Below are 24,260 nucleotides of genomic sequence, written 5' to 3' on the forward strand. Positions count from 1 at the left end.
TGGAAAGGGTAGGGATAGACTCCTTACTGTGAAAGAAAGTGATGCCAATAATTTTACAGTTCTTAAGAATGCACTCCTGGATGGTTATGGCTTAACCACTGAACAGTACAGGATAAAGTTCAGAGAGACCAAAAAGGAGTCTTCACAAGACTGGGTTGATTTCATTGACCATTCAGTGAAGGCCTTGGAGGGGTGGTTACATGGCAGTAAAGTTACTGATTATGAAAGCCTGTATAACACAATCCTGAGAGAGCATATACTTAATAATTGTGTGTCTGATTTGTTGCACCAGTACCTGGTAGACTCTGATCTGACCTCTCCCCAAGAATTGGGAAAGAAGGCAGACAAATGGGTCAGAACAAGGGTGAACAGAAAAGTTCATACAGGGGGTGACAAAGATGGCAATAAGAAGAAAGATGGTGAAAAATCTCAAGATAAGCATGGGGATAAGGGTAAAACCAAAGATCCCACTTCAAATCTTAAACACTCTTCAGAGGGTGGGGATAAAACAAATTCTTCCTCTTCTTCCCAACCTGCACACATTAAAAAGCCTTGGTGCTTTGTGTGTAAAAACAGAGGCCATAGGCCAGGGGATAAGTCCTGTCCAGGTAAACCCCCTGAGCCTACCACCACTAATACATCAAGCTCTAGTGCCCCTAGCAGTAGTGGTACTAGTGGTGGGACTGCTGGCAACAGTCAAGCAAAGGGTGTAGTTGGGTTCACTTATGGGTCCATAGTGGAAACTGATGTAATCAGTCCCAAGACAGTTTCTGTCACACCTAGTGGCACTGGCCTTGCCACACTGGCTGCTTGTCCCCTTACAATGGATAAGTACAGGCAGACAGTTGCAATAAATGGTGTTGAGGCCTTGGCCTACAGGGACACAGGTGCCAGTTTCACTTTGGTGACTGAAAACCTAGTGCCTCCTGAACAACACATCATTGGACAACAGTATAAGATTATTGATGTCCATAACTCCACTAAGTTTCTTCCCTTAGCTATAATTCAGTTTAGTTGGGGTGGAGTTACTGGACCTAAGCAGGTGGTGGTATCACCTAGCTTACCTGTAGACTGTCTCTTAGGCAATGACCTAGAGGCCTCAGGTTGGGCTGATGTAGAGTTTTATGCCCATGCAGCCATGCTGGGCATCCCTGAGGAATTGTTCCCTCTCATTTCAAGTGAAATGAAAAAGCAAAGGAGAGAAGGCCTGAAAACTCAGGATCCCTCTCCATCAACAGGTAAAAAGGGTATCACAGTATCACCTAACCACCCTACCATTCAGGATACTATTCTTGTGGTGGGAGAAACCTCTCCTGGGGTGGCACCTGTTCCAAGGGAATCATCAGCTGGCATAGCTGGACTCCCTGAGGTAGAAGTACCTCTCTGTGGGATAACTAACATTGGTGACAAAAAGAGCACCATTTTATTTAACATGGAGCATCCCTCCAACCCTCCCAGAGAAACTTTAGTGCAGAAACCCCGTACTGCCTCACAACACTTAGGTCAGCATCCCTGCCCTAGTGTGGAGCTCATAGGACAGCATCCCTGCCCTGCTCCAACTCAAGAGAAACAGCATCCCTGTTCTCTCTTCCAGCCAAATGGACAAAGTTTTTGTCCTGCTATGGCTTTACTGAGACAGCATCCCTGTCTGGCATTTCCATCATTACAAATAGGTTCAGTGGATAATTCCCACTGCTCTAAACTAAAACTTACTGATAGAAACTCTGAAAATACATCTTCACATTGTTGGTTAGCTAAAAAACTTCAAACAGGGTGGTTTACATCCCCACAGGGAAGTAACCATATAGTGGATGATAAAGGGAGTAACCAGTCTATTGCAGAGCTACTCTCTACTTATCACCACTTAGACAATAAAGTCTCAACTGGCCAAGGTTAGCCTTATTGTCCTTCGTTTGGGGGGGGGTTGTGTGAGAAGGTAGCCTCTTTCTAGCCTTGTTACCCCCACTTTTGGCCTGTTTGTGAGTGTATGTCAGGGTGTTTGTCACTGTTTTCACTGTCTCACTGGGATCCTGATAGCCAGGCCTCAGTGCTCATAGTGAAAACACTATGTTTTCAGTATGATTGTTATGTGTCACTGGGATCCTGCTGGTCAGGACCCCAGTGCTCATAGGTTTGTGGCCTATTTGTATGTGTCACTGGGACCCTGTCACACAGGGCCCCAGTGCTCATAGGTGTGCATGTATATGTTCCCTGTGTGGTGCCTAACTGTCTCACTGAGGCTCTGCTAACCAGAACCTCAGTGGTTATGCTCTCTCATTACTTTCAAATTGTCACTAACAGGCTAGTGACCAATTTTACCAATTTACATTGGCTTACTGGAACACCCTTATAATTCCCTAGTATATGGTACTGAGGTACCCAGGGTATTGGGGTTCCAGGAGATCCCTATGGGCTGCAGCATTTCTTTTGCCACCCATAGGGAGCTCTGACAATTCTTACACAGGCCTGCCACTGCAGCCTGAGTGAAATAACGTCCACGTTATTTCACAGCCATTTTACACTGCACTTAAGTAACTTATAAGTCACCTATATGTCTAACCTTTACCTGGTAAAGGTTAGGTGCAAAGTTACTTAGTGTGAGGGCACCCTGGCACTAGCCAAGGTGCCCCCACATTGTTCAGAGCCAATTCACTGAACTTTGTGAGTGCGGGGACACCATTACACGCGTGCACTACATATAGGTCACTACCTATATGTAGCTTCACCATGGTAACTCCGAATATGGCCATGTAACATGTCTATGATCATGGAATTGCCCCCTCTATGCCATCCTGGCATTGTTGCTACAATTCCATGATCCCAGTGGTCTGTAGCACAGACCCTGGTACTGCCAGACTGCCCTTCCTGGGGTTTCTCTGCAGCTGCTGCTGCTGCCAACCCCTCAGACAGGCATCTGCCCTCCTGGGGTCCAGCCAGGCCTGGCCCAGGATGGCAGAACAAAGAACTTCCTCTGAGAGAGGGTGTGACACCCTCTCCCTTTGGAAAATGGTGTGAAGGCAGGGGAGGAGTAGCCTCCCCCAGCCTCTGGAAATGCTTTGTTGGGCACAGATGTGCCCAATTCTGCATAAGCCAGTCTACACCGGTTCAGGGACCCCTTAGCCCCTGCTCTGGCGCGAAACTGGACAAAGGAAAGGGGAGTGACCACTCCCCTGACCTGCACCTCCCCTGGGAGGTGTCCAGAGCTCCTCCAGTGTGCTCCAGACCTCTGCCATCTTGGAAACAGAGGTGCTGCTGGCACACTGGACTGCTCTGAGTGGCCAGTGCCACCAGGTGACGTCAGAGACTCCTTGTGATAGGCTCCTTCAGGTGTTAGTAGCCTTTCCTCTCTCCTAGGTAGCCAAACCCTCTTTTCTGGCTATTTAGGGTCTCTGTCTCTGGGGAAACTTCAGATAACGAATGCATGAGCTCAGCCGAGTTCCTCTGCATCTCCCTCTTCACCTTCTGATAAGGAATCGACCGCTGACCGCGCTGGAAGCCTGCAAACCTGCAACATAGTAGCAAAGACGACTACTGCAACTCTGTAACGCTGATCCTGCCGCCTTCTCGACTGTTTTCCTGCTTGTGCATGCTGTGGGGGTAGTCTGCCTCCTCTCTGCACCAGAAGCTCCGAAGAAATCTCCCGTGGGTCGACGGAATCTTCCCCCTGCAACCGCAGGCACCAAAAAGCTGCATCTCCGGTCCCTTGGGTCTCCTCTCAGCACGACGAGCGAGGTCCCTCGAATCCAGCGACACCGTCCAAGTGACCCCCACAGTCCAGTGACTCTTCAGCCCAAGTTTGGTGGAGGTAAGTCCTTGCCTCACCTCGCTGGGCTGCATTGCTGGGAACCGCGACTTTGCAAGCTACTCCGGCCCCTGTGCACTTCCGGCGGAAATCCTTCGTGCACAGCCAAGCCTGGGTCCACGGCACTCTAACCTGCATTGCACGACTTTCTAAGTTGGTCTCCGGCGACGTGGGACTCCTTTGTGCAACTTCGGCGAGCACCGTTTCACGCATCCTCGTAGTGCCTGTTTCTGGCACTTCTCCGGGTGCTACCTGCTTCAGTGAGGGCTCCTTGTCTTGCTCGACGTCCCCTCTCTCTGCAGGTCCAATTTGCGACCTCCTGGTCCCTCCTGGGCCCCAGCAGCGTCCAAAAACGCCAAACGCTTGATTTGCGTGTAGCAAGGCTTGTTGGCGTCCATCTGGCGGGAAAACACTTCTGCACGACTCTCCAAGGCGCGGGGGATCCATCCTCCAAAGGGGAAGTCTCTAGCCCTTGTCGTTCCTGCAGTATTCACAGTTCTTCAGCCTAGTAAGAGCTTCTTTGCACCAACCGCTGGCATTTCTTGGGCATCTGCCCATCTCCGAGTTGCTTGTGACTTTTGGACTTGGTCCCCTTGTTCCACAGGTACCCTCAGTCAGGAATCCATCGTTGTTGCATTGCTGATTTGTGTTTTCCTTGCATTTTCCCTCTAACACGACTATTTTGTCCTTAGGGGAACTTTGGTGCACTTTGCACTCACTTTTCAGGGTCTTGGGGAGGGTTATTTTTCTAACTCTCACTATTTTCTGATAGTCCCAGCGACCCTCTACAAGGTCACATAGGTTTGGGGCCCATTCGTGGTTCACATTCCACTTTTGGAGTATATGGTTTGTGTTGCCCCTATCCCTATGTTTCCCCATTGCATCCTATTGTAACTATACATTGTTTGCACTGTTTTCTAAGACTATACTGCATATTTTTGCTATTGTGTATATATATCTTGTGTATATTTCCTATCCTCTCACTGAGGGTACACTCTAAGATACTTTGGCATATTGTCATAAAAATAAAGTACCTTTATTTTTAGTATAACTGTGTATTGTGTTTTCTTATGATATTGTGCATATGACACTAAGTGGTACTGTAGTAGCTTCACACGTCTCCTAGTTCAGCCTAAGCTGCTCTGCTAAGCTACCATTATCTATCAGCCTAAGCTGCTAGACACCCTATACACTAATAAGGGATAACTGGGCCTGGTGCAAGGTGCAAGTACCCCTTGGTACTCACTACAAGCCAGTCCAGCCTCCTACATTGGTTGTGCAGCGGTGGGATAAGTGCTTTGAGACTACTTACCACTCTTGTCATTGTACTTTTCATAAGAGAAAAATATACAAAACAAGGTCAGTGTATATACACATAGCCAAAAAGTTTTGCATTTCCTCTTTTCACTCTTTTCTAAGTGCTGAAAAGTACTTCTAAACTTTCAAAAAGTTCTTAAAAGTTTAAAAAGTTTTTTCTGTCTTTCTAAAAAGTTCTGAAAACTTTTTTCTCTTTGTCTATCACTTTAACTCTCTCTAAAAATGTCTGGCACAGGCCAAAAAGTTGAACTGTCCAAACTTGCATATGATCACCTTAGCTGGAAAGGAGCAAGGAGTCTCTGCATAGAGAGAGGTTTGAGTGTAGGGAAGAATCCTTCCTTAGAACTGTTAATTAATATGCTTAGAGTACAGGATAAGGCCATAAGTGCCCAATCTGTAGAAAAAGTAGCTAATGGTTCTCAATCTGATCCAGGGACTCCCCCAGGAAAAGGTTCAGGAAAGAAACTTCTCAGCCTGCCCATTACTAGACAGTCTAGCATAGTTGGTACAGAGGTTGAATCACACCATACTGATGATGTGATCTCACATTATGCTGGTAGCCAAGCTGTTAGGGTGCCCTCTGTAAGGGACAGGTCTCCTTCTGTTCATTCCCATCATACCTCTGTATCTAGAAATGTCCCTCCCACCCACCCTGATGACAGATTGTTAGAAAGGGAGCTCAATAGATTGAGAGTGGAACAAACCAGACTGAAGCTCAAGAAGCAACAGCTGGATTTGGATAGACAGTCTTTAGAAATAGAGAGGGAAAGACAGAAGTTGGGTTTAGATACCCATGGTGGCAGCAGCAGTATTCCCCATAGTCATCCTGCAAAAGAGCATGATTCCAGGAATCTGCACAAGATAGTTCCCCCTTATAAGGAGGGGGATGACATTAACAAGTGGTTTGCTGCACTTGAGAGGGCCTGTGCTGTACAGGATGTCCTTCAAAGAAAATGTGAATGCATCAATAAGATTTGAAGTGGAGGGTAAATGCGCTGACTCTTTTTCTCTTCACAGGTGGGGTGAGGCAAGGTTACATATTGGCACCAATATTACTTCTTTTGTACATTAATGGTTTATGTTCCCTTTTAGAGTCCCAGGGTACTGATTCCCTAACAGCCAAAGGCAAGCAGGTTCTGTGCCTTTTATATGCTGATGCCGTGGTACTGCTCTCCCGGGCCCCTAATGGTCTGAAGTGCCTTATGGACACTTTTGTTAAGTTTATGTACGACTTAGACCTGGATGTTAACATATCAAAAACACACTACATGGTGTGTGGTAAGCCTACGCGGAATGCTGGGTAAATGATGATAAAGGGGCAGCTGATTAACCAGGCCAAGGAGTTCTCATATTTGGGTGTAACTTTCGACTCTTGGGGTAGCTGGCTGCCTTGCATCTCTAAGAGATGTCAACGCTTTATTGCCTCGATGGGGGCGGTTTTTGAGCTAGCCTGTAGAGCAGGAAACAAACCAATCCAGCCCTTACTGGAAGTGTTCAAACTCAAATGCCTCCCTTTCTTAACCTTTGGGGCCTCCATTTGGAGGTTCCGAGATTGTCTGAACTTTCAGGAGGAAAATAGGTTCTGCAGATGTCTCTTTGGGGATGGTCCAGGTAGCCCATAGCTCTTTCTTCCTGAAGAACTTGGCCTAGGTTATGCGGGCAATCACATTCAGCTAGCACCTCTGTTATTGTGGCTGGCTATATGGGGGAGCATACATACTAAATTCAACAGGGATGTGATCTCTGATTGTCTGTAGTGTGACTTGGGCCATAACATTCCCTGGCTAAGTTATATTAAGGCAGTGTCATCGATGATGACATCACTGAAGCTATCTCATATGACCTCACTGATCCTGAATATAGTGTTGTCCTAGGTGGTGGTCCACGTGGCAGCGGGGGGGCAGCCCTCCTCCAAATAACATGTTGCCCAGGGGGGTGATGGTCCCAGGGGCTGCGGGGGGACCACAGGCCCCCCGCCTTAATTAGGAGATCGCCCTGAGGAGGTGCCCCCCCCCCCCGATTTTTGTCTTCAAAAAACCCCCAGGACTTGGCCCACTTGGGAGCATTAGGCGAGCATTTAAAAATAAAATTATGAACAGATTAGCAGATCCACCACATCTCTGCTCGTACCATAAAAAAATGCTTTTTAGCCCTGGGGGTCCCATTTGGGACCCCATCACCAAAGTCAAGGGGTCAGGGTGTTCGTACCCTGGCCCCTTTTGTTATTTTTTTACTTTTTTTGGGACTCAATTGAAGCGAGTCCCAGGATGGCTACAACACTTCAACAGCTTCTGTTGTTGAAGTGTTATCAGCCAATCAGATCTCAGCACAAGATCGTTATGGGTCATGTATCCTTCGCATCCCTAGATATACAAATTTGTTTTTCCCTTAATTTCCAAAACTACTGAACGGAATTACAGCAAAACAAAAAATGCACTCTTTCTGGACCACGACCTACCTTCCCGCCAAATTTGGTTTAATTCCATAAAGTGGTTTTTGCACTTTTGCTGTTCAAAATCCCTAAGTAAAAATGAATGGGGAAAACGTGTTTTGGGACCCCCCCCTTTTTTCTCGCCCACCCCCACTGGAAGAATCACCCAGAAACTTTCCAAGCAGCAGCTGACGGTACTGGCAATTTTCTTTAGAAAGTTTTGTGAAGATTCGTCAGACGGTACCAAAGATATAGGCAAGTAAAAAAACGCTTTTTGTATAGAAACGTGGTCCTACCTATAACTAAATATATAGATAGATAGATAGATAGATAGATAGATAGATAGATAGATAGATAGATAGATAGATAGATACCGCCATTAGGTAATATATATGATTCATATATTATATAATACATATATTATATGCATCTTAGTGTCAATTTAGTAGTTCTTTTTTTAAGCCTATCTTTTTGTCCCACCTCAGATTTGAATTACACAGACAGCTCATTGATCTCTTCAAGTTCACTAGAAAATTAAAACTAAAGAAATGTTCGAAAAGAAACAAAATAAAAATATGGGACCACAGAATTCTACTCAGCCACCATCTAATCTAACTATAAGTGGCATTGAATTACTGCATACTTTATGTGATTTAGTGGAAAATATAATAGCAGATGCAGATCCAATTTTTAAATCTTGCCAATGTTGATATTTTGCATTAACAGTAATTGATCTACTGGTAAATTTTTCTCCCTATTATGACCTATGATGCAATTGATGTCTTTGAGAAAGGCATATTAAAACATTTTTAAAAAATTTAAATACATGAATTTACAAAGTACTCCGAATTTACCACACAACCATCGAGTTGCATTGAAAGATTTATAGAACAACCCTAAAATAGTCAATAGGAATTCAGACAAAGGGGCTAATATAGTAATTCTCTCGAAAGAAAAATATTTAGTGGAAGGTTACAGATAGATGAATGAACTGTACGCAACCCCACTGTATGCTATACCACTCTTTGCAACTCCACTCTATTACACTACACGCTGCACTTTTGCACTCTATGCCACTGTACTGTATGCCGGTCTAGTGTTCACCACTCCAATGAATGCCACTTCTGCTTCCGTCACTCCAAACTGCAATACTCCAATGTGCACCACTCCACTGCAGTCTACACTATTCTACTGTGCAACACTCCACTCTATGCCACTCCACTCCACTCCACCACCCGATTCAACTATATGGCACTCCACTCTACATCACTCTACTGTACACTCAATATTATTCCACTTTACACAACTTCACTGTGTGATACAAGAAAGTGTACAGAGGAGCTCAACTTATAGTAATCTGAACGTGGTGCATACATTATAAATTCAAGTAATAACTATAAATTTAGAATTTGTAATGTTTGTATAATTTAAGTTGGATTTATGTAGAAAAAATAATGTTTAAATCTTGGCTTTTATATTTCTTTTTTTCATTAAAGTTAAATGTTTTTTTTTAATTGTTTCAAATCATAGTGTTGAGTGTTATTCAGTTGAGTATTTTTAAGTAGAGTGCCATAGAGTATAGTGGAGGACAGTGTCCTAGAGTGTACTGTGTTGTACAGTGAAACTGAATGTAGTGGAGTGGCATAGCATACAGTGGAGGAAGGTGTTAGACAGCAGAGTGGCGTGGTGTTGTGTAGTGAAATGGAGTATGGTAGGCTGGAGTGGTGTGTTGTATAGTGAATTGGCGTGCCTTATATTACAGTCAGGCCTCATACAATTTAGTTGACTGCAGTGTCGTAGAGTAGAGTTTCATGAAGTAGAGCGTTGTAAAGTGGCATTTAGTGGAATACAGTGTTGTACATTGTAGTGGCCTGGAATGGAGTTCAGTGGAGTACAGTGTCATATTGTTCAGTTTTGTTGAGTGGACTGTCATACAGTAGAATGGCAGAGAGTCTTGTACACAGTAGTGTAGTACAATGGAGTGCCGTAGAGTAGTATGTCATGGAGTGGACTGTAGTACAGTGTCAGGTTATTGTACAGTGCACTGCAGTGTCATATAGTAGAGTGGTGTGTCATGGAGAGGAGTGTAGTGGCGTGTCCTATAGTGTCATACAGTGCAGTACATTGGCGTTGAATGGATGATCGTAGAGTGGAGTGGAGTGGCAAACAGTGTAGTAGAGTCTTTGGGAGTGAAGTTGTAGGGTGTCTTACAGTGCAGTGGCAAGGAGTGGATTGTTGTGCAGTGTTGTAGAGTGAGGTAAAGTGTTGTGCAGTGGAGTGGCATAAAGTAATGTGGAGTGATGTATGATAGAGTGTATTTGTCTGTCTTAAAGTGGTGTGGAGTGGAGTAGAGTGGAGTGATACAGTGTGGAGTCAAGTGTCATAAATTTGTGTGGTGTCTCTTACAGTAGAGTGGAGTGCTGTGTCACAGATTGTTGGCAAGTCTTCAAGAAGGAAGCAGGATATTGTTCAGTGGACGGAACAGGTATAGAGTGGAGTGCAGTGTTGTACAATGGCAAAGAGTGTGGTAGAGTGCTGTAGAGTGGACTTGTATAGAGTACAGTAGAGTGTTGTAGAATGGAATGGCGTAGAGTGGAATGTCATATAGTGGTGTAGAGTGGGGCAAAATGTCATACAGTAGAGTCTAGTGGAGTGGCATGGAATACAGTGGAGTACAGTATCATAGAGTGGAATGTTGTGGAGTGTAGCACAGTGTCAGTGAAGTAGAGTGGAGTGGCGTAGCAAAGAATGGAGTAAAGTGTCAGAGTGGAGTGGCTTGTCATATAGTGGAATGATGTGGTGTGACTTAGAGTGGTGTACAGTTCCGTAAAAGGGAATGAGCTAGAGTACAGTAGAGTGTGGTGCAGTAGACGTATGGATTATTGTAGATGTGAATGACATATAGTACTGTTGAGTGTAGTGGTGTAGATTACAATTGTAGAGTATAGTGGAGTAGAGTGGGTTATAAAGTAGAGTGAAGTAAATTGTGGTGGAGTGACATAGAGAGAGTTATGTAGACTATGGTAAAGTCGAGGAGAGAGTGGTAGAGTGGCATAGAATGGACAACACTGTTGTATAGTGACATAGACTGAAGGAGAGTATTGTACAGTGGAGCAGCACAGAGTTCAGTAGAGGTTGGAGGGGAGTAGAGTGGCGTAGAGTGTTGCAGAGTGGTGCACAAGACAGGAGTGGCATATAGTTAAGTCTCATACAGTGATGTGTTGTATCATACAGTATTGTGGTGTAGAGTGTCATGGCGTAAAGTATTGAGGTGCACAGTGGAGTAGCGTGCAATGTAGAAGCGTACAGTGGAATAGTGTAGAGTGGAGTAGCGCACAGTGGAGTAGTGTATATCAGAGTGGCCTAGACTGAACTGGCGTACAGTGCAGTGGGCTTGAGTGGAATAACAAACTGTGGAGTGGCGTAGAGTGGAGTGGCATAGAGTGGTACCACATAAAGTGGACTGGCATAGAGTGTAGTAGCATACAGTAGAATAGCTTATAGTGGAGTAGCGTACAGTCTAGTGGTGTAGACTAGAGTGGCATACAGTAGAAAGGGATAGAGTGGAATAGCATAGAGTAGATTGACATAGATTGGAATTGTGCACAGGGAATAGGATAGAGTGGATTAGGGTAAGTGGAGTAGCACAGAGTGTCATGGTGTACAGTGGAGTGGCATGCAGTGGAATAGTGTAGCTTGTAGAATAGAGTAGCGTACAGTGGATTTGTATGCAGTGCCATAGAATAGCATAGATTACAGTGGCATAGTGTGTAATACAGTGGAATAACGTAGAGTAAAATAGGGTACAGTGGAGTGGTGTGGAGGGGAATAGTGTAGAGTGTAGTAGTGTAGAGTGGAGTGGTATACAAGGGAGTGTCATAGACTGGAGGGGCATACAGTGGAGTGGCGTACAGTGGAATAGTGCACAGAGTTGTAGCATAGAGTGTAGTGGGGTACATTGGTGTGGTATACGCTGGAGCAGCATAGAGTGGAGCAGAGTACACGGTAATAGTGTACAGTGGAGTGTCATAGAGTGTAGTGACATATAGGGGAGAGGCGTAGAGTGAAGTGATAGAGAGTGGAGTGGCGTACTGTGGAACAGCATATAGTGGAGTGGTGTAGATTAGTGTGGCATAGACAGGAATCACGTAAACTATAGTGTTGTACTGTGGAGTTAAGTATATTGGAATAGCATAGAGTGGAGTGGCATAGAGTGGAGAATGGAGTGGTGTAGATTTTAATAGCATAGAGTAGAGGTGTGTAGAGTGGAATTCCGTAGAGTGTAGTTACGTATGGTGAAGTGACATAGAATGGCAGACATAGCGAGGAGTGGCGTAGAGTGAAGTGTGATACTTGAAACAGATGTAGTGTGAAAGTGAGTGAATTGATGTAGATATAATGTGAATATATATTATAAGCAGTAAATGTTAGTTATTGGTTGTAGGTGCAAATAGTGTAAGTGTTAAAATATTAAATCATGTGCCGCAATATACTATGGTAACTTCAGGGTATACTGTGGTACATGCCAATGAGAAGGCAGTATCTGATTGGCTAATGGATGTGTTTACAAAACGTGAAAGGCAGCCAGGCAATTTTCAGCATGCTTTCACTGCGTTGGGGGTTAGAACTTTAAGTATAGGTAAGTAGTAGTTTTTGTTGTTGTTCCCTACCTATTACCACTTTATTAAAGTGCTAGCAGGCGGATAATTTAATTTGCATTTTCTGTATATTTTTAAAGCATTTCATAGAGAACGACGCAATGTGTACATTTGTGATTAAAATATACTGTAGTACAGTGTACTTTTAATTTATTAACATATTAGTTTTTTCCGAAGCAGTACCCAGGAACTCTGTACATTTAAAAAAATATGTAGCTACTTATAAATATTTTTCCCTACCTATTTACAATTGAATTAAGCTGTTATAGGTAGGAAAAAGTAATCAAAGCTAATGCTTACCTTTATCTAAGGCCCTAACCCAGAACATAGGAAAAGTGGCCTTAAAACAACGTGGCTGACTTTATTCCTATCTATGGATCTCTGGTAACCATAACTGGGGCAACCGCCACTCTGTGATATGTGTGTGTGTGTGTGAGTGTCTATATATATATAAATATATGACCTACGTATTTATAGTTAGCACAAACCTTTCCATTGACAAAGCATTTTTTTGTTTTGCTAATAACTTTAGTGTCATTTGACAAATCTTCACAAAATTTTCGAAACTCGTACGCTAATTCATTTAACTGCTGTCTGGAAAGTTTCTGCTGGGATTTATTCTTTTGTACTACATCAAAATGACTGACCTTTTTCTATGGTTTACGTTGGTTTAAAAAACAATGTCCTTTGTTTATGTTCATGGCACCTGCACATTATAGATTGTCAGCTGAACTGCACCACTTTTGACCTGTGAGGAAGGGCTTTGGCCGAAACTCATCGGGTGGAAGCCGTTAAATAAACTTCAACGCTCTTGAGTGATTGTGTGCTTTGTCTCTTTTAAATTGCAGGATCTTTTGTGCAAATACATTGGGATGCCTGAGCGCATCGCAGAACGCTTTTGGAAGGCATGGGACATATTTGTTTGGTTGCAGCTCTTATATATATTATTATAATTCATATACTTGCATATATATATATATATATATATATATATATATATATATATATATATATATATATATATTACCTAGTTAATGGTGGTCTCACCATTAGGTAGTTATAGTTAGGACTTTGGGGGTGATTCCTACTTTGGCGGGCGGCGGAGGCTGCCCGCCAAAGTACCCCCGCCAGAACACCGCTGCGCGGTCAAAAGACCGCTGCAGTGATTCTGGCTTTCCCGCTGGGCTGGCGGGCGACCGCCAGAAGGCCGCCCGCCAGCCCAGTGGGAAAGCGCCTTCAACGAGGAAGCCGGCTCTGACTGGAGCCGGCGGAGTTGAAGGCGTGCGACGGGTGCAGTAACACCCGTCGCGATTTTCAGTGTCTGCTTGGCAGACACTGAAAATCTAAGTGGGGCACTGTTAGGGGGCCCCACGACGCCCGTTACCGCCAGCCTATTCCTGGCGGTGAAAACCGCCAGGAACAGGCTGGCGGTAAGGGGGTCGGAATCCCCATGGCGGCGCTGCAAGCAGCGCTGCCATGGAGGATTCCCTAGGGCAGCGGGAAACTGGCGGGACACCGCCAGTTTTCCGTTTCTGACCGCGGCTGTACCGCCGCGGTCAGAATTGCCCTGGATGCACCGCCAGCCTGTTGGCGGTGCATCCGCAGTCCCCTACCCTGGCGGTCTCGGACCGCCAGGGTAGGAATGACCGCCTTAGTTTCTATAGAAAAGGCATTTTTTGTTTTGCTAATAACTTTGGCGCCATTTGATGAATCATTTCAGCTGCTGTATGGTAAGTTTTGGGGCGATCCGTCAAGCAGGGGCCGAGAAAAAAGGGGGTCCCAAAAAACATTTCCCCATTCATTTTATCATAGGGGTTTTGAAAGACGATAGTGCCCGAACCACTGGAAGATTTACACAAGTTTAGCAGAGAGATAGCTCTTGGTCCAGAAAGAGGCCTTTTTGTTATTTGGTGTAAATCTGTTCAGTAGTTTTTGAGATATTGAAGAAAATCCAAATTTGTATATGTGGGGACCCGAAGGTTCCGTGAACCCTCCCGATCTTGTGCTGGGATTGGCTGCCAAAACCTCACCAAAGAAGAGTTGGCAGCCAAGTTATCCCTCGGCCTCAGCCAAGTCCCAGAAAAGAAGAATACAAAACACAACTCTAAGTCCTTGGCACTGGTTCTGCATTTTTTTAAAAACTTTGCCACGATTTGCAGTGGATCCGGTGATTTTTGTTTCTAAAAAAGCACTTGTGTCACTGTAGCCCCAGGGTGGCCCATGTCCTGGGGGCATTGTTATTTCCATGCAGGTGGTCGGGTGCCCAGCCCCCTCCCTGCCCTGGGCTTTCACTAAATGTAACCCTGAGCTGGCCGGCTCCCAGGCAGCCTTGGGGACCACCATCTCCCCGAGGCTTTCACCAAATGTAACAGGGGTGCCCTGCCCCAACCCGCAGCCCCGGGGCCCACCACCTTCCCAGGGCGTTCACAAAATGTAATATGGGGAGGGCAGGGCAGCGCCCCTGCAGTCCTGGGAATGCCCAAGGCTATAATAAAACAATGTAGGGGATCAGATCACAATGGTCTTTTCATGCAATGACTAAAAAGTACTGTAGGGATTCACCAGTGGCATAATGGTTAAGGTCACAGACCCTCACACTGAAAGTTGAGGGTTCTAGTCCATGTGTCTGTGGTCATTTCCCTACTTTAATTTGTTTTCAACTTCAAAAGATTAATAATGAAAGGTGATCTCACTGTTTCAATCGACAAATAAATGTTTCTTTTCAATTGGTCCAGAAATATCTTATTCCAAGTATTTCATTCACCAAAGCCACAGCCAACTCCAGCTGTGCACGGCCAAAGAGCTGTGCACATCATGGGGTTGGGTGGTTAGGGGGGTTGGCCACAGGGTCTGGCCACAGACCAGGCCCTGCGGCCAACCGCCACCACCCATGGGCAAAGGCCTGTGCAGTGGTGGTTAGATTAACGTGTAGTCATGAACATTACTTTTCATTAGAAAAACCATAGAAATTCTCTGAAAAAAACAGAGGATACAGGGACGCAATAGTTAGGAAATAGAATTGAAAAAAAAACATAGAAATTCGCTTAAAAAACCAAAGGTTACAGGGACGTTATGGTTGCATGGCGTGGACATATATATTCAAGAAAGAAGTGACTCAAACAGATGGTCTCACCAAAGAACAAAAATATATTTCCACTACAACGTTTCGGCTTTCGCCTTCCTCAGGTAGTACAAGATGGTTTGCTCAGTGGCTGCACAACTGACACTGCTGGATTTTAAAAAAGCATCATGAGTGAAGATTCCAGTTGGATTGTGGAATTAATGCAGTCCTGAGAACTCTTCTCAAGGAGTGTTGTCAGTGATGTTCAGTCCATCTGGATGCAGTGATTTTAAACGGTACATTCAGACGTTTTCTCTAATGTCCAGTAGTTCTCCTTTAAGACATGCTTCACAGGGAAAATTTTCAAATCTGATAGTAAATGGTTCACAAGATTAAAATGATTGGCTACAAGCTGTTCAAGTTTTTTGTTAATTATTGCTGATTTGTGGTAGCTGAATTGTGTAGAGGTCATTCACTGTTTGGCCTACATATTGTTATTTACAGTCTTGGCATTGGCACTGAATCACATAAATAAGGCATGTTGAGCGACAGGTAAGATTTTGTCTTATTCCATAGGTCCTTCTTAATACAGAGCTAGTTACTGATGATATTTGTAAAAGGTATTCACATGTGATGCACCTTTTAGAAACACAGCAATGAACTCCGGCATTTGTTACAGCTTGCTTAAGTTCAGCTCTCACAGTAAGCAATCGTAAATTGGAAGCTCTGCAGTAAGCAATGACTGGCAGTTTTAGAAAAAGCTTTTGCAATTTTTCACAAATAGATAGTAAGAGAAAAGTTGTTTGCATTATATTTCTGTAGTTGGCACTGATGGATTATAGTCAACCACAAACGGGATTCTGTCACTTTTGTTTCTTCTGTTGGTATTCCAAATAAGTGCTTGCCTGGATAACTGCAAAGACTTCTCAATTTGTTGCAGAATGATATGCAGAGGATAGCCTCGCTTTTTAAATAATTTAACAAGCTCCTGTGGATGGTCTTCATTGCTGCAGATGCGTCTTAGTCTGAGTTTAGTGTGGCGTGGTGACATGAAGTCCAATTTTGATACAAATGAGCATCTGTAGGCTTGTGGTACAGATCAGTTACATGATCTGTGAGATGTGGCCTTTGCCGCCCACTAAACTCATAATGAGGGCCAAATTTTTTAAAAAGTAGCAGGTAAAAGAGTTTTTGCAGGATCATCTCCCACTTTTTTCATAAGGTTGTGAAGATTGTCTCCATGCCAAAAGTTTTCAGATGCCATAATGTTGCAGATCACTATAAAAATGTAATTCTTAAAAAAACAGAAACTGCTTAGAGCAGAATAAAAGTAAGAGCTTACCCATGAAGTTTCTGCATCCTCCAGCAGTGGATCCTCTAACCCAACTCCCCTGATGGACCATTACCTCCCACTTATGGGAAGTGTCCTCTTCAAGAGCATCAGGGGTAAGATTACAGATCTCAACTTTGTGGTAGTGCCTTAGGAAATCCTCATACTGCATCCTACAAAATGTGATAAAAAGGTGAACATATCATATTAGAAGCACCTCAGAAACTGGTAGGTAAGGCACAACATGTTATATCATATGGGTAAGAAATTTGACATGTTTAATGTTACCCAACTTCAACTGTTGCTCCCAACAAACTTAGTAAGGCAACGTTTTTTATATGGACCGCCCCAAAGTTGGAGTGACTGGTCATATAATGAGAATCGGTAGGTATGAAACTCCCAGGCCTTATGTAAACAGAATTCATCATTAAGAAACTGTTAGAAATTCAGTTCATTGATTATTACAGTGATGCCCAATAGCATCATCCCAGGTGGATATATTCTATAGACCAAGAACACAGACTCCACAGGTCTTTCAGCTCATACTCTCATCTCAAGTCCTGGAATCTTAACAGCTATTACTGATGATGCCATGTTCTCCCTTCTTGTGTTCATTTATGCCTTTCACTCAAAATGTAGTCATGTCACTAACTGTGTAGATGTATCATGCAAATGGCTTTATTAACAAATAGCTAATACTTGTGATAATCTAACTCAGCTCTCAGTGTTCCTAAAGTTCTTTCATTGATAAGTTCATTGACTTGAGCTAGCTCAATTGATACTTTTTTGCTCAGGGTAATCAGCTCATGGTTGCATATAGGTAAAAGATTTGCACTATGGATCTGATCTAATTCGACAAGAAACTGTATAATTGTGAAGAAAATCCCTCTGAATATCAGTTTTGTTGGCCTAAAGTCACCATTCAGCATTGTCCCTTGGCCAAACCTTAGGAGTATACTGAGATTTAGGGTTGCCCCGTTATTTCTTTCTGTCTTTGATTGATTACATACTGACAATTTTGATAAACTGAGAAGGGACCCAGGTGGTATGACAACCTGCCCTTTTTGGGTGCTGAAAGGTGTCTGTTGAAGAGGTGTACTCCCACCCACCAACCCCTTTTCATTTATACATAAAGGGCACACATTAGCATCTAGCAAATTGCTTTAATGGTGTGCTTACAAACAATGGGATAAAATAAAGTGCACATTACTATTTAGGGATGATACTCTTCTCGTTTCTCATAGCTGCATAGCCTCAATAAATCTTTTAAACTAGTTCTCTCAACTTTGTGTGTCAAAAGGCCTGACAATCAACACCACCAAAACCAAACATATGTTACTAAAATGCATCATTTTTCATAATCCACGACAATACTGCTGGGAGTGCATATTGAAATGGTCAATGAGAGACACCCTCAGGGGATGAAAGTTTAAACCAGTCACAATTTGGGATAGCGATCTGGAAATAGTGTTTTTTTAAAATCATATCTTTGGTGCCAAAGAAGGTGGTGCACAAGAGTGGTACAAGTCTCAAGTTCATACTGCAGCCATTTATGTTGCTGATATTTGGGGATATGTCAGCAATCCAAAATTAGTAGCCTCTGAGTGAAAATTTCTTAAATGTATATACTTCTATCATTTGATAAATCTTAGACCAGTGATTTACTGGGATGCATTATGGGAAAATGAAGTGTTTATGCTCTATCGGGAGGCCATGATGAACATACCTGGCTTGTCTTGGTGTATGTATGTGATCACATTAACAATATCTTTCGGGCATGTTTAACAAAGAAAAGGTCTTATGATTCCAGTAATGTCAAATTGACTGATATGCCTTTTTGAAACTTTCTTGCATTAAAGTACCTCACAATTTGCAAAAATGGTGGGTAGAAAATGTTGGTTTGGTACGTTATATTTAGCCACTTTCATATGCATATCGCAGCTACCAGTAGCATGCTTAACTAATTGACATTTTTGTGTGGGCCATGATGAAACTGAAATTAATTTCTTATTCTTCTGTTCCTTGTGTATGACACAGAGAAAGAGATGGTTGAACCTTTTATTAAACTAAGCAATGGTAAAATCAATATGTTTTGTCTTTATAACGTGAATGCCAAGATGCTGGATTTGCCAATGTATATCTTTAAAGCATTGTTTAAAAATATAAAAGAAAACACATCTCAAAATACTTAGATTTATCGCCCTCCAGTAGAAGTGCCATGCTAACTATACCTTCTCCCTCAGATGCCAGCTGAGTGAATGCAGGAGGTGGCCCTTCCACTTTCAACATAATGTTTGTGTGCCAATGCTTTATGTCTACTCTTCAACCATACACCAGCAAAATAACCCTCTTGATGTGCTTTTCCAGACAAGCTGGGAGGCAATGAGGGGCAACACAGTGCGAGGGCATTCATTTAAGGTGCGAAAGTAGCACATGAGAGAGAGAGCTAGGAAACATGGAGTGCAAATATGACAAAGTATTTGCTTAAATGTGAGCAGTGGAAGGCTACAAGTCAACTAATAAAAAGAATCATGAATAGGCTTTTCTCTTTTGGATGAACAAACACAAGAAGAGGAAGGCAAGCCATCGAGTAAGTGATTGAGAGTAATAATAAAGCCAAACAGTGGTTATCAATGGGTACAACGTAAGCTCTTAGTAAAAAACAGCTTGCGCTATCTGGTATGTGAGACTTGAAAACTTGTATTTCTGAGTGGTTTTGTAAATTTACAACAGTCATACTTCACTTTCAATAGTTTTCCTTTGAACAAATATGTATTGTCAGCATGGTATTATGTCATAGTTGGCGTATGTTAGACATGCAAAAGATTTTTACTCATTTCCCCCTACGTTTGATTGCATAGGTGACATTTGTCCATGTAGGATTAGGAATAGTAGGTTGTCTCTTTCACTTCTAATGTAATCAGAAAATATGATCCTGCAAATCTTTGTGTAGTTGTAAACCATGACCAGATTGAATGCAATGGAAAGATAGACCCTCACATTATTACAGCTATTGGGAATATATGGGTGTCCTGATTATTCTTATACATAAGCATGAAACATATGCATTTGCATTTGCAATGCATTTTATGAATTTGTATTGTTTTTTTCATTAATGATATTCCTACTACTAACCATTACTAGATTAAACTCCAGAACAATGCAGCAGCCCCTCCTACACTCTCTGCCCTTCATTTGCAGACCTCATGTTATTACTTTCCTTAGTTTGTTTTGCCTGGACACACTTTCCAGTTTCCACAATGTCTTCCCTTTTTTATAGGTTCATTTTAGTGGAGTGCATTTTTTAACGTGAAATGAAGTAAAACTTCGCACATAAGCTAACCAGTCCTATGGATACATTTTCCATTTGAGGCTCATCTGTTACTGTTATAACTTGAGCAATAAAATGTGAAGTATGAACTGCATGAACAATTTCAAATTAATAAAGTATGGTGATGAGGACAAACTTCTAATGCACAGCGCATTTGTGCAAAAACATATTCATGGAGAGTACCAGCCATACATACAGGCTTACCCCAGATTAGACAAGGCAAAAAGAATTCAGACAAGGCAAACACACACACAAGCTCTATAGTGCACAACATTGGACAAGGCACTATCTTTGTAAGTTCCAACTTGCCCCAGAAACAGAGAAGGACTTCCCAGTGCTACTGAACCGCATCAGTGGTAGAAATATGCAATACTAATGCCAAAATTAATGGTGTCTCCATAACCCCACTGACTTGATGGCACCCCTTCTCTATTAGAAGAGTGACTCATATCAGACACAAAAAAGGTAATGGGAGGATGCTTGCAATACATTTAACTACTGGCAATCGCTCGGGTAGCATTCCAATCCATTGTACTTTTGCCCACCATGCCTCCTCAGTTTGGACCCAGCCATTTGCAAATCACTCTTTATCCTGCTTCTATAGGAACAGTCCAGCCTCAACTGCCAGGCCAGGTCCTCCCTGAACCAGGGCACGAGTAACCCAAGACCGGTTTTGCCCTGATTGGGGTTCTTCGATCTGCTGTAGCTTGGTTCCTGTGGCACAGAGAACAAGGGACCTACGTCTGGGGATACCCGTGCAAAATTTAGGGCTGTACACAAGAACACACAAAAGGTGATGGGAGAATGCTTGCACTATGTCTAACCACTGGCAATTGGTAGCATTGCAGCCCATCGTTCTTTTTCCCTCCATGTCAACTCAGTTTGGATCCAAACATATGCAACTCAATCTTGACCCTGCTCCAATGTAAAAGTTCAGCCCAAACTACCAGGCCAGTTACTTTCTGAACTGGAACACAAGCAAATCAAGACCAGTCCCATGCTGATTGGGGCTTTTCAGTCGGATGTAGCTTGGTTTCAGTGTCACAGTGTGCAAGGAATATCAGTATTCAGTGCAAAAGGCAATGGTATATTTGCCCCACACAAAACATGCGAAAACTGAAAGTGAAGAGTGACTCCCAAAACCAGCAGTCTCTATGTTCTGCTCCTTTGTGTTCACCAGGAACACTACATGTGTTCTTATAGAACCCTCACACACATGGAAATCATGTGGCATGCTTGGGCCCTCACCTGGTGAGGTACTCACTACCAGGTGGTTTTAACGTCACAATGTGAGGGGGCACTTTGGTATTCTCTATATTCTTAGTGGGATCATAGGACAGGAAGGGGTAAAAATAGCTCCATGGAACCCTAGCCCAATTCTTTAATAGGAGGAGACCTATGACATGGTTAAAAACATAACATGACACAGAGAGGCATTTCCTGAGCTAGTGTGTCTATTCTAGGCCAACATATTTCATCTGCTTCACAAGATGCACAGATGTCATTAAGATCTCTAACCTATACTGAACAGGAGTTATGGATCTGCAAGTATTCGATGCAAAATCAAGAGATAGTTACCCAAACTTTCTACACAGGATGAGTGACTGAAAAGTGGTGATTATCCACTTCAAGAATGGTGGCAACAAAGATTATCCAAGCTTCACAGGAGCAAATGAGGGTGTGTGTTGGGATCATAGGTCACACATGCACCAGTGCTTAGAAGGGGCTTCCCAACCTAGCTCTGTGGACCGCATCGCCATACTACATGCTAGTTTTAGGAGACACCCTCCACTTTTGGTTCATGGACATTAGTTGGGGGAAGCTTAGTGCCTTTCCCACATAATGTTTTCCCTCCCCTCTCATTGGTTTTGTTTTGCCATTTGGTGAACCACTTTAGGGCCCACACAGAGTCTCAATTTTAGAATGCATATTTTTTTCGCTTGGCTTCTTTTTCTGATAGTGACTCTGTACATGTTTTTACATTCATGTGATGGTGTAATGAGAAGACACTGTTCTTTGTAAGGCTATGCACACAGAACGTGATGCCCTTGTATTATACTTGTCCATTAGAAACAGCTCCGTAACCACAGACAAATCATCACATCAGCTATGCACCGCTGACACAGTGCAATATGAACAGTGCTTTCATTATATAAACTGCCTCTGGGCTTCTGAGCACTTCTGCAGGGATTATTTTGGAACACGGTGTACTGTGACTGGGATGCAGTCCTGCTGACTCTGACCTCCATCCTGCAAAGGATGATAGACTGCACCACATCAGACTGGCTTCCTGGCATCCCAGTACATCAGTACTGAGGTATGGGGGTTAGGCTATCCCAATTGATCTGGCAAAGGGTACTCTCACTATGCTCTCCATTGTATAGGTAGTAACAAATAGGAGTGACACAACACATCAACATTATCATGGTTGATTTGTTTATATTTTTACCATTCTTTTAATGTTGGTTACCATGCTTTGTTTCATCTGCCCTTTAATAGCAGCTCATGCTTTCTATACAAGAATACAATTGTTTTTATAAATGCTTGAAAAGTCATTTTTGTATCTTTCTTGTGACTTACCTTGGCAATGCAACGGGACATTGAAAGGGTAGATCTGTTTCCACAATTTCCTTGGTAATCTGAGTCGACATTGTACTGTTTACCAATGCCATCGACTACGCTGGTAAGTTCAAGGGTTCAATTGGAGCACTGTGAGATAGCTAGGAATTATGTAAACACTTTCTGGTGGTACAGATGGACCAAGTCTTTTTATCCTGAATTTTTTGTTGACCCGACACACAGTCCTACTTAATTTGTAGAAGCTGTATAACAGCCACATAAACATACCCTGATCAAATTCACAGCTGTGCTACTATTTGCCGCCATAAGCATAATGCAGTATTGGCTTTGGCTGTACTCCAGAGTGGCAACTGCTAGGTCTTGAAAGATATTTCCCTTCTGAAATCTACACAAGGGTTCTTTGCAAGATACCACTCAGATATATGTGTATCATGTCCCTAGATAGACAGCTGCTATGTTACTTTTAGAGGTAAATAGTCTCTGCATGCACTGCACCTAGATGTCTTGTACATGATTTCCAAAGGCCACCCAGAATGAGCACTACCCACCTGCCATGTAAGTCACTTCTCCTCAGAGAACCTGGACAAGAATAGAACCTTAGCAACAGTCAACAGAATTGTTCCAACTACCCCTTGTGCCCTTTGCCATTACCTTCAACATCCCAGCCCACTTTGTGTGCATATATATTGATATATAAAACCTGGAGTATTTTTGCTTCCTGCAAAGCTGCCTATGCATCTGTTTTCTCTAGTGTCTCTTGTAGTCTCTCTTAGTTTGCTGCTCTTTCTAATCCCCGCAAAGTGTGGGCATAGACTGCAGAGTCCAGCCTAGAAGATGAAAGCATTGCGTGAAGGTGTGAAACAGTAAGCAGGCTACCAATCCCCATATGGGGGATCAAGGAGCAGTCAGGGGCTAGTGCTCCAGTTGTGGTGTCTGAAGTTGTTTGCTACCAGTATCATAGGGGTGTCCTCCTGGGGTTGCCCTATTATGACTCTGGAAACTGGGCACACAGTTCAATAGGTGCCTACTCATGCAGGGTATTTCATAGTTCAGTTTTCAGTTTAACAGTTCGTAGTCAAAATTAGATTGGTTAAGTAACAGTTAAAGCTCGTATTTCAGAATAAGATCTGCATGTCAAGCTCAGTTATTTGCATGTGACGCTGCTCCCAGGTTGCTGCGGTCAGGCAGCACTACTGGATTCCTTTCTTGTCGGCAGCCCTGCTTATGCGGGCGGCAGTGGAGATTCCACTTGAAATATGGCCCAGAGTGAGTGAGCCAGATATTAAGTCAGACCCACCCTACTAGATGCAGCCAAGAGTTTGGGTTTCAATGGATGCTCATTAAAAGCAATTGCGGCGTCTGATCCCGGAGCACCTGGGGAACTCATCTGATAGCTGGGTCCTCTGGGCTAGGATCAGGCTTCTGCTTTGGTAATGACAGTAGCTCCTCCACTGGGCTCTCCTGGTGTTGAGTAAATAAGAAAATAAGGGCCAGATGTAGCAACCCTTTTGCGAGTCGCAAACGGCGAAAATCGCCGTTTGCGAGTCACAAACGTGGGTTTGCAATGCACAAATGCATATTGCGAGTCGTTACCGACTCGCAATATGCATTTGCGACTCGCAAATAGGAAGGGGTGTTCCCTTCCTATTTGCGAGTCGGAGTGGTATGCAACTCCATTTGCGACCGCGTATGCGGTCGCAAATGGAGTCGCAGTTACCATCCACTTGAAGTGGATGGTAACCCACTCGCA

The 24,260-nt window shown here is 43.3% G+C and overlaps 1 protein-coding gene across 1 annotated transcript in view; it reads right to left on the bottom strand.

The window, feature by feature from the left end:
• CAPN9 (calpain 9) overlaps positions 1 to 24,260 on the bottom strand; it is a 215,626-nt gene that overhangs the window by 85,687 nt on the left and 105,679 nt on the right. Inside the window, exon 9 of the mRNA XM_069235035.1 lies at positions 16,612 to 16,772. Coding sequence (XP_069091136.1) covers positions 16,612 to 16,772 — 161 coding nt within the window. The remainder of the gene's footprint in view (positions 1 to 16,611; positions 16,773 to 24,260) is intronic.

The sequence above is a fragment of the Pleurodeles waltl genome, chromosome 5 (genome assembly GCF_031143425.1).
Source record: "Pleurodeles waltl isolate 20211129_DDA chromosome 5, aPleWal1.hap1.20221129, whole genome shotgun sequence".
NCBI lineage: Eukaryota > Metazoa > Chordata > Amphibia > Caudata > Salamandridae > Pleurodeles > Pleurodeles waltl.